This window comes from Triturus cristatus, chromosome 5_2 (genome assembly GCF_964204655.1).
Source record: "Triturus cristatus chromosome 5_2, aTriCri1.1, whole genome shotgun sequence".
Lineage (NCBI taxonomy): Eukaryota > Metazoa > Chordata > Amphibia > Caudata > Salamandridae > Triturus > Triturus cristatus.
In genome coordinates this window covers 931,230,736-931,245,162 of record NC_140588.1, presented here as the reverse complement: position 1 = coordinate 931,245,162, position 14,427 = coordinate 931,230,736, and the positions used below count along the sequence as shown (strand labels likewise).

Here is a 14,427-nt window from a genome sequence, read left to right as displayed (position 1 = left end):
GAGGACAGAGCCTTTACAGTGATATAGTACAAAAGGTTATTTCCTTCTTACATGTAGTGCATACATAACTTACTGAAATGGCCCACTGAGCAATCCACAGTTAATCATCATATATGTGGTGAAAGAAACAGCAACCACTCTATTAAAAAACACAATTACTCTGAAAGAGTTAAACTTGCCTTGGTTCTTTATAATACTTTTTGCAGCACTGGATACAATACTACTTGCAGCAGCTCTTGAGTCAACCTCAACTTCATAACCAGGTGACTTTCTAGTCTATCTCATTTCCCTGCACTTTATTGGTTGGTTTTCCTCCCTTTTTTGTGCTTGTCCTACCCGAAGAGCATTTTTTCTTTATCCTTCCTTTTGATTGGTTGAGTTGTATCCATCTGTGCTGATGTCATTTCTCATTTATTTTGTTTCTCATTTAGTACTCCATGTAGGACATGCTCTGCTCATTCCTATGACATATAGAGTGCATTCACCTTCTTTACTTACCTTCCCTCGTCTCTCTCCTTCTTTGTCTAAAACTAAGCACTGCACTCTATGGTTGGCCTCCTCCGTCTCCCTCTCTCTCTCCTTCCCTGCTCCCAGCTTGAGGAAGACCTTGAGAACCCTGCAGGTACCCTCGTACATTCTGCGGCACACCAGCTGCCAAGTGGCGGGTTTGGTAACAGGGATGGATGTTGTCAAGCAGCACTTTCCTGCGCCTTTTGGGACCCTCTTTGGTTTGGCTTCTTTCCCTCCCCTACCTCTATCCCCCACTCCTGTCCTGCTGCCTCTCTTCCACTCCATGTAGGCCATAGTTATAGGATTTGCCACTGAGAGACGCTTTTAAAATGTGCTTCAGTTGGAAAATCCAGTAATGGCAAACAGCCATTTTGAAAGTGTATTTGTTATATTTTCAAGATGGCTGCTACCTTGTGTGATGCAAAATGGTGTGGCACAATCTGGAAGGCAAAATGAAAGTGCAGAAAGTAACGTTTTCGTACTTTAAAGATGGCCCCCAAATTGAATGATGCAACATGGCATGATGCAACATGTTAGCCATGACATTAAGCATACAGAATGCTATAAAAGGATGTTGTTGTTTCGGGTGAATAAAATATAGAAATATTGTTCACTACTGTTTAAGAAACTATATGAAGTCATTAACTTTCAATATCAATTTCTTCAACAACAAATGTGAGGCAAAGTTTTTTGTTTGTTAAAATAATACATTACATCAGTTGTCCAAAATCCCGTTTCTGTCTGATGTATCCTGTAGGTGTACACATAACCTTGGAATCTGCAAATGGAAAAATACAACTTCTTTATAACAGGTTAATGATTTACCAAGTTTATTTATTTCCTTAGAGACTCACAATACTTTGAGGACAGAAATAACATGACAGTTTGGATACTAATAATACATTGGTCCAGCATTTAAACTTATCTTCAAGAATTAATTGCAACATAGTTAACATCTATATATTTCGTGCCTAATATATCTCACCTTTCCTCTTAGTAGTCATAAATAAACTTCAATGTGTTACTACGTCACAGTCTTATCATGTGCTGTGAATGCCTAAAGCTAGACATGCATCTGGTTTATTAATATATTTAAGTCGATTAAAAGTTTCTACCACCTACGTCTATAATAAATAAGTCAGACATTTTGAATTAGAGGACTGATTAAAAGAATCATAGTGTCCAAATTCGTCTGTTATCCGAAATGTCCCTTGGTCCTCCTAGTACTGCTCTTGGTACCCCTGACCCCGGGGCTCATGAAGACAGCAACAGGATCAGACACCAAAAGGGCTGTTATAACCCTGTTTATTTTCTGTAATGTTGTTCCTTACTTTTGTACAAGTCCCTCAGCAGCAAATGGGAGCTGCTGAAGGAGGTTAACCTTGTGATGCAACCTGTAGACCTATGCTTTACTCCTAGATTTGGCAAGTGATTCAAAATATGAGTGATTTTGAACAAATCACAACCTGATTTTTCTCCTATTGCAAATATGTATGCAAAAAGCTGGAGCCCGAGCAAGACCATGAAACAAAGAGATCCTGAGACCTCATTTGTTTCACCTTTATTAATAATGGTTAAAAACAGGCCTGCATCAATCAATCAAAGACATGGATGGTAAAGTCCAGGAAAAGCAAACACAAAGAGGGCAAAATCACAAACACTGCAGTGATGAAACATCCACAGCCACACACTTCAACATAATATTGATCAGCAGGCCAACACACCTCCCAATATATATGGGCATTGAAACACTGCCATAACAACTTGTGCTATTAAATTTGCACCTCATCACAAAAACACTATGCAAGAGTACCAACAGATCAATAAAAGGTGCTTATAAAGCAGATGTAAAAAAGATACCCATTTACTCATGCTATAGTGACAGGCAGGTTGCTCCCCTCGCCTCCGCAACAGCTCCAGCCGGGGTGAGCGCCCCCCCAGCCCACTACTGCTGCCGGTCACGAGTTCGAGGCTCGCTCACCGCACTTGGTTTGTTTTGTCTTGTGTTTTTGCCACCTGTATTTTTCTTTCATCCCTGTGAATTTTGCGCCCTGTTTATTGTTTTGTTTCCCCGCTTTTAGCCTTGCCTATTTTTCCTTCTCCCCCCTGTGTCTCTGTGCCCCGTTGCCCTCTGCTCCCCCTGCCGCTCCTCACTTGCTTTTCCCGCTGCTGCGTCCCTGCGGCCCTGCCTCCCCACTCGCCCATTTGCCGCCCTGCTCCCGCCTCCCAGCTGCCCCTCCCTCCCACCTCCCCATATATGCCGGCTGCTGCCCGGTGAAAGGAGCGACCCTGCTCCCAGGCAAGTCGCTCCCCTCTCCTCCTGCAAGAGCTCCAGGTGGTGTGTGCACCCCCCAGCCCGCTACTGCTGCCGGTCGCGAGTTTGAGGCTCGCTCAGCGCACTTGGTTTGTTTTGTCTTGTGTTTTTGCCACCTGAATCTTTCTTTCATCCCTGTGAATTCTGCGCCCTGCTTAGTGTTTTGTTGCCCCGCTTTTAGCCTTGCCTATTTTTTCCTCTCCCCCCTGTGTCTCTGTGCCCCGTTGCCCTCTGCTCCCCTGCCGCTCCTCACCCGTTTTTTCCCGCCGCTGCGTCCCTGCAGCCCTGCCCCCCTGTTCGCCCATTCGCCGCCCCGCTCCCGCCTCCCAGCTGCCACTCCCTCCCACCTCCCCATATATGCCGGCCGCCGCGTGGCTGCCCAGCAAACGCGTGCAGCGGGCGCGCCGCTGGTGCGCCGAAGGCGCGACTATGGCAAGCCCATCCGCACCTTTCCGTGCCTGGAACGCGGCCAGTGCCAGAACCCCTGTCCCCCGCGACCGCCACGGCACCCGACACCGCTACGATACCAGCACCCTCCACGCAGTCAACACCGGATGATCACACACCTGCTTCCTGGCCACCCCGAGGCGCACCCAAGGACCCTTCTCCTGCCGGAACTGCAGCTTCACCAGCATCCGGTCCGCCAACCCACCGACCAGGAAAGAAGCCAACTACCTCAGATGCATTCTTCTCAACAGCTGCTCCGCCGGCAAACATGCCGTCGAACTCTGGGACCTACTCGACTCAACTACCACAGACGTCGCCTTCCTGACGGAGACCTGGCTGAACCCCTCCTCGGCACCCGACATCGCCATAGCCATCCTGGAAGGCTACAAGATCACCCGCAGGGACCGCACCAACGGAGTAGGAGGATTGATCGCCATCGTCCACAGGAACGCTCTCAGAGTCTCAACCAACACCGACGACACCCTCAGCACCACCGAACACCTGCACTTCCACATCCACACCGACCCCAACACCACCCTCAGAGGAACCCTTGTCTACAGACCCCCCGGACCCTGACCACAGTTCAGCGACACCATCGCCGACTTCGTCAGCACACACACCCTTGCGTCCACAGACTACATCCTCCTCGGGACCTTAACTTCGACCTCGAGAACAACAACGACACCAACTCCACCACCCTGATCGACAACCCAACCAACCTCGGACTCAGACAACTCATCACAACACCCACCCACTCCGCCGGCCACATGCTTAACCCCATCTTCTCCGCAGGCCCCCATGTCTCCTTCAACCACACCACCGAACTCCACTAGACCGACCATCACTGCATCCACTTAACCTTCCGGAAATCCACCACGCACCACCGCACCCAACAGATGCCTAGCCGCTGCTGGAGCAAAGTCACTGAAGACCAGCTAACCACCACCCTCGCCCAGAGCCCACCCGCCGACCCCACCGACCCCGACACCGCCGCCCGCAACCTCAGAGAGTGGATCGTCGACTGCACCAACACCCTCGCCCTGCTCAAGAAACCCTCCAACAGCCACACCAGCAAGAAAGCCAGCTGGTTCACTGAAGACCTCCAGGCCTCCAAGCAAACCTGCCGAAAACTAGAGAAGAACTGGCTCCGTGAACGAACACCAGACAGCTACGCAGCCCACAATAACGCCACCTGCAGACACCATCACCTCATCAGATCCGCCAAAAGGGCCTCCTTCAAAAACCTCCTAGACAACAACACACACAACAGCAAAGAGCTCTTCAACATCATGAAGGAACTCTCCAACCCCGGCTCCAACACCAACGACATCCCCCCTTCACAAGACCTGTGCGACTCTCTGGCCACCTTCTTCCATCGCAAGATTGCAGACATCCACGACAGCTTCAACGCCACGACCGCCCACACAACCACTGAGACCTCTGCCTCCACAACCACCATCTTCACCGACCGTCTGCTTTCCTGGACCAACATTAACAACGACGACACCATCAAGATCATGAACACCATCCACTCCGGATGCCCGTCAGACCCATGCCCACACCACATCTTCAACAAAGCCAGCACCACCATCGCACCCCATCTCCGGAAAGCCATCAACATCTCCTTCCAGACAGCAACCTTCCCAGAGAGCTGAAAACATGCAGAGATCAACGCCTTACTCAAGAAACCCAAGGCGGACCCCAAGGACCACAAGAACTTCCTGCCCATCTCCCTGCTCCCATTCCCGGCGAAGGTCATCGAGAAGACCGTCAACAAACAACTGACTCTCTACCTTGAGGAGAACAGCACCCTGGACCCGTCCTAGTCCGGGTTCTGCAGCAACCACAGCACCGAAACTGCCCTCATCGCCACCTCCGATGACATCAGGACCCTGCTAGACAACAGAGAAACCACAGCCCTCATTCTCCTGGACCTGTCGGCCGCCTTCGACACGGTCTGCCACCGCACACTATGCACACGCCTCCACGATGCCAGGATCCAAGAGAAGGCCCTGGACTGGACCACCTCCTTCCTCTCCGGCAGAACACAGAGCGTCCGCCTCCCCACCTTCTGCTCCGAAGCCACCGAGATCATCTGCGGCATACCCCAGGGCTCATCCCTCAGCCCAACGCTGTTTAACATCTACATGGCACCGCTCACCCACGTCGCCCGACTGCACGACCTCAACATCATCTCTTATGCCGATGACACCCAGCTGATCCTCACCAAGGACCCCCACACTGCCAAAACCAACCTCTACGAAGGAATGAAGTTCGTCGCCGAATGGATGAGGAACAGCCGACTGAAGCTGAACTGGGACAAGACGAAGGTCCTCATCCTCGGATCCACCCCCTCAGCCTGGGACGACTCCTGGTAGCCGACCGTACTGGGAACAGCTCCGACACCGACCAACCACGCACGCAACCTAGGGGTCATCCTCGACTCCACCCTCTCCATGACCAAGCAGGTCAACGTCGTCTCTTCCTCCTGCTTCAACAACCTCTGCATGCTCCGCAGGATCTACAAGTGGATCCCCACCAAAACGAGAAGAATGGTCACCCAGGCCCTCGTCAGCAGCAGAGGGGACTACGGAAGCGCCCTCTACACAGGAGCCTCGGCCAAACTCCTGAAATGGCTTCAACAAATCCAGAACGCCCCTGCACGCCTGATCTTCGACACCCCTCGCCGCAGCTACATCACACCCCACCTGAGAGACATGCACTGGCTTCCCGTCAACAAGAGGATAACCTTCAAGCTCCTCACACAAGGCACTCCACAAAACCGGACCAGCGTACCTCACCCTCGCCACAGTCCCCTGCATCCGAACAGCGACCTCCGGCAGCAGATCGTTCTCCCACCTTGCCGCCAAGACCTGGAACACCATCCCCATCCAGCTATGGCAGACTCAAGATCTACTGACCTTCAGAAGACTCCTCAAGACCTGGCTTTTTGAGCAGTAGCAACATTCCCCACCCCCCACCCCCAGCACCTTGAGACCCTCACAGGTAAGTAGTGAGCTTTACAAATGCTATGATTGATTGATTGATTGATTGATTGATTGATTGATAAATTAATTATACAGTATTTCACACAGACACACACACCCACGCACACACACATGCACACACACGCACACACACGCACACACACACACACACACACACACGGATAAGCACAGCCCCATACCACACGTGGATGAACCCTGATGGCCATGATAGCTTTATTTGAGCGTAGCACTATCATATAATACAGAGGGCATGAGCACCCAATTTGCTTGACTTCAGGGACATTAAATTCTCCATTTTTCAAGTAGCAGATTTATTTGAGCAAAGATCTTGCTCTGTGAGAAAAAAACAAGATATTTGTGTGAACTGCAAAGTGATACAGGTTACTTGGAACACTTAGGGGCCTATTACGATGTTGGTCTGAGTTGCCTCCAATCGACACTGTCTCTGTACCGACTAACCCCTGGTCGGTGGTTCCAACCGCCTGGTTACAATGCGACCGAACACTGTTCGATCACATACTCACTTTTGTCTATGGGAGCTTGTGTTGCACCCATCGCCCGGCCGTAAACAGGCTCCTATAGAGAAATGTGTGTGTGTGTAAAACCCTCCACCCTGTGGCAAGGACCCCATGGTTCCTGGCACACAGAGCAGGGTTTTACAGGGGGGTACCTTAGGTACTCTTTCGACCACCAACCGTAGGCCGCGGTGGCAAGGGGGGGCCCAAAGTCACTTTCTGACAGCCTTTCCATGTCAGAAAGGCCGGCACAGAAAGGCTATGGGAAACCAACATCGTAAACCCGATGGCGGAAACGCAGTCCTTAGGGGATTACGGTGTGGTTCTAACCAGCCAGAAGACTCCAAGAGCCAGTGGGCAGGACTGGACTGGCCGTAGCGGGCACCAGGCGTTTCCCCGGTGGGCCACTAGGGTGGGGGCTGGTTTTGGGCCCCTGGGGCCCATTTTTGTTACCGGGAGTCTGCAGCCCCTGTAACAAAATTGGCCAAAACCAACCTTCACAAACTGCTCGACTGCACCCCCCTCACCACAGGGGGGGGGGCCGAGCAGTTTGCCAGGGCTGGTTTCGTTTCCCAGTTCGGCCCTGCCGGTGGGAACTGTGTCAGAATGACCAGCCGGTTTCCGTTCCAACCGCCGACATCGTAATTGGGCGATTGGACCGAAAACCCAGCGTGTTGGTGGGAAAGCCTACGACCGCTGTCGGAAAGCTTCCAACTAGCGGTCGGAGGCTTTCCAACCGACATTGTAATTGGCCCCATAATATTGTGGCACAATTAAAAACCAAGAAATCTAAGATTTTACCAGATTAAATAACACAATACTGTGTCATGATGTATTGCGAAGTGCATCCCCACAATATTAGATGGAATTGTTAAACGTTGGCATGAATACCAGTCTGGAAGCAAGGCAGAATGAATCATGGGTTCGGTTGAAAATACAGTCACTAGCATTATTCAGTATGACTTATTTATTTATCTTCGTTGTGACTCATGTTTGGGGAACATCTACATCTGTCCACTTGTGCCAATTCTACAGGGCTCTAACAAGGAGAAATGATACAAAGGTATGAAGTAAAGTAGGAAAAACATTACATGACTTTAAATGCAGATGGTAGTATTCATAGATCAGTAGGATTATAGCATGAGTGGAGAAATTTATGATATGGGCCAAGAAGTAAAATAGGCAAATAAAAAAAGCAGTAGTCATCCCTTTGCACAGTTCTGTGTCCAAAACCTGGTTTTGACAAAGACCTGTCTGGTTTAGGTTTTAGAGAAAGTATTGACTAAGCTTGTACAGTAGTGTACAGCTTTCAGCGAGTCCTCTCCACTGTGCTTGGCCTACATTCAAAATTATTTACATTTGTTCCTTGGCACCATCACTCAATTGAAGTCTACAATATTCCAGGAATTGCTTACATGAAAACATGCATTATTGTATCAATGTCCTCAATATCTAAATGATGTATCATATAATGCAGAGGTCAGCATTATAGCAGGTGTAGGTGTCATTAATTTAGGCAGTCACAGGAAGTAGGCAAATTATAGTGTCTGCAGGGGCGTAGAAGGGAGCACACATGTGTGCCAGGGGCAGGTGGAAGACAGTACACAGCAAAGACTTACGTGGTCTCTCTAACCAGCCACCCAGCCACAGTGTGCTTGAGTGGCTGGCCACAGAGACCATTGGGCAGTAAAGGGATGGGAGCTCTCATACTTCTTAGTGGTGGGTGGTGCTCCATCAGAGCTTATGCATACATGGAGGAATTATTTAAAAGATGTTTATCTCCTTGCTTGAAAGACTAGCAGAGGAAACACTTTTTTTAGACTTCACCCTCCTGCATAGAAACAGGATAGTTGGTGTTCCCTTGAAGATGTGCAAGGATTCATTTTGGGAAAACAACAACAAAAGATTGCCTTAAGTGCCGTTGAGTTAAAAACTAGAAAAGGTGTAGAACTCAACACATGGATATTCTTCAGAATACATCAGGCACAAGTGCAAATCCATGTAAAACAGTTGTGCCAGTCTCTGAATGTTACTAAGTAATAGGACATATAGAAACAAGTTGCACTGCTCTACAGGTTCCTTTTCATTTCATTTGTATGATGGTCAAATTACTTGCCTCACCTGGTGAACCGCTGATCTCTACATGGTCTGAAGGGGCCAGCATTTTATTCCTGAATATCGACCCCCAGAATATCATGGTACAAGAATAGCAATGACAGCAAAGTATAGATCTAGTATTCCAGACCTTTGTACCTCGAAGATATATGTACAGCATAGGTATATATGTGGGTGGGTGTCTGTGCGCATGTGTGTGTGTGTGTGTGTATAATTAGGTATAGAAAATCTAAACTCACTGATTGGTTCATATTGTTTTAAATATGTTGTACTTAATATTGTGTTTCATCGTTATTCTGGGTTCAATATCCAAAGGTGCACACTGTGACCTGGAGTGTTCCTGGCCAGATTTCAGGGCAAAAAGGATTCACGCTGTCTAGTCCAGTGGCGGCTCCCCCATTGGGGCGTGGGGGCGTTGCCGCACTGCTTTCTCGCGGTGCGAGAAGGCAGAAACATAAATGGTAATAACTACCATTTTATGTTTCTGCCTTCTCGCACGGGGAGAAAGCAGAAGTGCCTGGTGGGGGTGGGCGGTCCTGCTCGAGGGCAGGGGGGGAGTGGCTTGCCCACTGTTGTGGATACTGACTGTTTGGCCGGCCTGGGTGCCGACCAAACAGTCAGTATGCTCAACAGTGAGCAAGCCACTCCCCCCCTGCCCTCGAGCAGGGCTGCCCACTCTCCCATTTTCTCTATGCAGACTGCTGCATGCTACCTGCACGCATCAGCCTACATAGAGAAAATGGCCCTGGTGGGGCACGCTCCGCTTCGCCTCATGCTTTGTGATTGGCGGAGGGGAGGGAGGGAGGCTGGCTTTCCTGGCTGGCTGATGACGTCGCGGCGATGAGAGCTGCCAGCAGAAATTTGAAAAGGCAGCAGGACGGTAGATGGCGGGAGTCGGACCCCAGAAGCTGAGGTGAGGACGGTAAGGGCTAAACATTCCTTTCATTACGATTATGCATTTGAGTTGCACATTACCAAAGCTCGCTTAACGTGAATCCTTTTCAAGTTTGCATTTCTGAGCGTGACGTGTTTTAATATTTTCCACTTGAAAGTTCTATCAGTACAAGAGCTCGTACCTCTCTCTTGGAGGGCATGTTTTCCTTCCTACAATGATGCCTTCGGTACGCCCGAACCTCAGAACAAGAAACGCGCGGGGTGGAGCATGGAATGTGGCCTCGCGCCGCAGGAGAGCCAGGGCCTCGCAGCGCGTGCTGGGATGCGGAAGAGCGGTTACAGGCTGCAGTCACTCACCACCGAGAGATTCACTGTGGGTGGTGCCCATACACTTTGAAGATCAACGGGTCGGGAGGCTACAGATCCAGGCAAAATATGTTTGCTTTTTTTCTTTCAGGCAGGAGCAGTTTGAAAAGTACAGTGGCAGCTGCCGTGAAAGCATTTTTTAGGGCGATCAGATGTTGTCAGGTGATTCTCTGTTGAAAGATTGGGCTCGGCAGCAGTTCTGCTTGTTTGAACGGTGCACTTGTCTGTGCTTATGCCAGAAACTCGTTGGCACTTGGCATGCGTTACTTTATATATCTTCTGTTTGTACCAAGATTCCTAGCAAGTGGCACTGAATAGAATGTCTGCATTTTTGGAAGGTATTATTTTTCATTTAACACCGATGCTACTATTACGCAGCTTTAAGGAAAGGTGCAAAACTGTGAATATACAAACATTTAAAAAATGATACGAGGCATCTTAGAATACAGTAAATGCCAACAAAGTGTACATTTTCACGGCATATTGCGCAAACTTGACCCGAATCCGATCAGGTTTCAGAGCGCTTTACATAGCACCAGTTACATTACATGAGGACACAAATTAATTTTTTTGTTGGGCACGGGGAGATTAAGTGATTTGCCCAGAATCACAGGATGTTTGGCGTCATTACCAAGACTCGAACCCAGTTCCCCAGGTCCGAGGTCAAGCACCCTAGCCGTTAGGCCAACTCCTCTCCCAACAGATGGTAACAGCACCTTCAGTTCCCCTTACCCTGGGGGTGTACGCAGTGGTTCGATTGCAAATGTTATTTCATTTAATAAAAGGCCAATATCACTGTGTTGTAGAAAGGAACTAACCGATGCTTCGCATTTTTCCAATCAAATCTATTCCCTTCTTATTTCCCTTATCACGTTACCCCTTACTGTGCTTAATGACATTGAATGCCTCTTTTGTGATGCTTCTCTTGGATTTAAATGTGTGCCAGACCAAATTATAAAAGGTACCATTGTGAACACAATTAGGTCAGTTTAAGGAAGGAGTTGCAAGAACTATTTTAAATTCTCGACTCCAGGTCTAATTGCACATAAAATAGTTTTGTATTGAAATGCCTCTCTTTTTTTCAAAGTTTTCACTGAGGAGACCTGCCCCGTATCGGTCGGGTTTGCTCGCTTGGCTTGCTTGTGATGTAACACTCATCCCCAACTTTTACGCCCTACCACTTTCAAAACTCACCAGCCGCCACTGGTCTAGTCCCAGCCACCTCGTCTATATTTTTCTTTCAAACAGTTCATGATGTATAAGGGCCATTCACATACTTAAGTAGTGACATGGCACCATCGTAACAAGGCACCATGCTCACTGGAAAAGAAACCTGGAAAGTGGTTCAGGCTTACCCCAAGGAATCTTGTCAGTTCGGGTAGCAGGAGACTCAGGGAGGGGAAAACAATTAAGAAGACTCAAGGAAAGGGCTCGGAACTAAACCCACTACTTCCATACCTGATTATCGTGGCAGGGATAACATGCCCCATGTGCAGGGCCAAACGAGGTGCAGCAGTGAGCAAAATCTGCTCTGAAGCAAACGTGTATGTATAGGAAAAGGGGAAACCCAGAAACCTTGAGACCTGAGTAATCAAGTAATAAAGCAAAGCAGTGGTTCCTCAAGGGGGAAGTGTGACCCTCTACTTCCTAGGAGAGAGTAAATATGGCCATCAAGAGGTTGGTTCAATTTCTCAATAAGGCAGTTTTATTATTTAAATGTCTTAAACAATAGAAAAAAATATTGCAATTTTATTAATAAATCAATTTGCAAGTAAGAAGATGATCCAATGCAGTGCAAGTGAAATAAGTGAGTGAAAATAGCATTGTTGCTACACAGACTATGCACATAAAATAGTGACTGATTCAGGATGCACAAGTGTTTGGTACACACTCTGACAAAGAGTGAAATGCTCCAGAATATAAAATAACAGTATACTATTATTGTATCATGTCAACGTTTTGACCTTAGGCATACAATGTAGACAGGGTCATCATCAGGACGTAGGTTTGGGAAGCACCTACACAATGTATAGGATGAATGCGGAGATATTTTAAAGCACTACTGATGCATGTGATGCTTCAGAAGGGAACTGGAGCTTGCTGCGGCTCAGGAGAGCGGCTGGGAGTAAAGTCCAATATATGTTGTGTGGTCCCCAGTCAGAACATGTATGCAACAGTGTAGGAGTCCAGGTGGGAGCCATGCAGTATGCACTAGATAGCTCGTTTCAACAAGAGAAAATGGGAAACAGGCAATCTGTGGCAAATAGTTGCCTCAAAGCGATGTGCTGGATTGTTCCTGAATATGGAACATCAAATGAGGGCAAAGATAAATCAAACCATCTAGCATTTATTGCAGTTTCCAATCCCTTCTGGGTGGCTGATGATCCCTATAATCGCTTGGGGATCCCTGGATGTAAGTTCCAATTTTACTCTTAATGAATGTTGAGCGGTGCGTAGTGGGGCTCTTTGGGGGTGGGGGGTTAACGATCAGATAAGAAGGCAGTGAATAGGCCTGTCTGGAACTTACTTTTTACATTTTCAAATTCTTGATATTTTGTTGGGGCACAAGTAATTCCAGAGATGAAACCCAAGAACTCATCTTGACCTCCCTCCATAGGATTTGTGTTTTTTTTGTGCTTGTGCATTCAATTTTGCCTTATCTAATCTCACATTGAGATTGGGTGGATGCATGGGAATAATGCATATGCCTAAGCCCTCTGTGGAAGAGTTTGTTTATTTGTATTCTCTGTGCCACAAGAAGCCAATGAAGACTGTTCAATGCTGGGGTACTATCGCTATTTGTTTTTAGATTGAGTCTCTGTAGCTGTAGGATCTCTTTCTTTTGACTACCAGCTAACAATTTTGTTGTACTAGTCTAACCTCAATAAGACCAAGGCCATGGTCATGTAAGTGAGGCTGTTGAAGTAGCAGGAGGATTCTTTGTAGTAGTTAGTATCTTTGAACACAATGGCTCCAAGTAGGCTGATAAATTCGTACTTGTGTGCGTAAACTCTTGTTTACACACAGGTCGAGATTACAAGTTTGGCTGTATTTAACACTTCTCATATTTATGTTATCATTATTTATCATAAGTGATAAATAACACCAAAACTCGTAATCAGGGCCTATGTGTCATACTTGCTGCTATGTGTACATGGTTCTCCCTGCGTGGTAGCGTAGGCTGCATCAAACCTATGGTCTTCTGTGATTACCTGTCCACCACTGATTTAAGCCCTAGGGAAGGGTTTTAAGAACAAACAACAGACTTACTTTAAAACCCCAAAAAATAACATAAAGTTACGTCTGTTTTCTGTCGAGAAAGAATCAGCAGTCATGAAAACTGAAATGTTACATGTTTATCAGTCACTGCCCCTTCACTTTTACACAGACATGGAACTGCCTCTCAGTTGTGTTACTACTGTGAGTAGCTACTTGCAATTTGGCAGTGGAGTGAGTTTGAATTTATTATATGGAGTGTGGCAACTTGGCCTGACTTTGTAAGCATGTATGTGGTATTTGTATAACACATACCTAGCCAAAATTGAAGTGGACTGCTATACAGGATCAAAGGCAAGCATACAAGCAATGAGTGATAGGGGAGATAGCAGGTTATTTTATTGTTATAGCATTGTGATGTAGTGTTCTTTAAAGAGATGTGTCTTCAACTCTTTCCTAAATTGGAGGAGAGCTGGGGCCCTATGCAGAGACAGAAAATTGAAACTGGGACACAGTGCCAAGAAAGTGGATCTTGAGAAGGCCTTCAGGGCCAGGGAGGGAGCCCTCATGCATAGATCTCTTCTGAGGAAGAGGCTCTCCAAAGGATGAAGAGGAAGGTGACAATCATTCCTTGGATCCAGCTTAGAGTTTGCCCAGCTGACAACTCATTGCTGACCACTTTTTCTCCAGAAAACGTTCTAAGTCAAAAGGTAATCTTTCATCCAGGACAAAGCTAGTCCCTGTATCTGACTGGCGATCCATTGTGGTGGGCCTTTACTTTTGACTTTGACCAGTTTAGGGCTAACAGATACCCACAGGTTGTGCTTTTTGGAACTATTTTAAATTCAAATTTGGAAAATTCATATCTTCTGTTCACCTTATTGGATTTTTGTCATTTTGTGTAAAATTTGTTTAAAAAAATACTCTCTATCTTTATAGATTGGAGTGCGATTTTTATTATGTTGTGTTTCTGACTTTTTTTTACTGTTTTGGTACTTCTAAATGCTTTTTACATTTTCTGAAATTAAGCCTTAAAAGTCTG

General features: G+C 47.3%; 1 protein-coding gene across 2 annotated transcripts in view; it reads right to left on the bottom strand.

Moving 5' to 3' along the window:
• The window catches only part of SH2D1A (SH2 domain containing 1A), a 684,773-nt gene that overhangs the window by 420,945 nt on the left and 249,401 nt on the right, over positions 1–14,427 (bottom strand). For both annotated transcript variants that reach the window (XM_085608137.1, XM_085608136.1), the window contains exon 2: positions 1,225–1,288. In XM_085608137.1, coding sequence (XP_085464263.1) covers positions 1,225–1,288 — 64 coding nt within the window. The remainder of the gene's footprint in view (positions 1–1,224; positions 1,289–14,427) is intronic.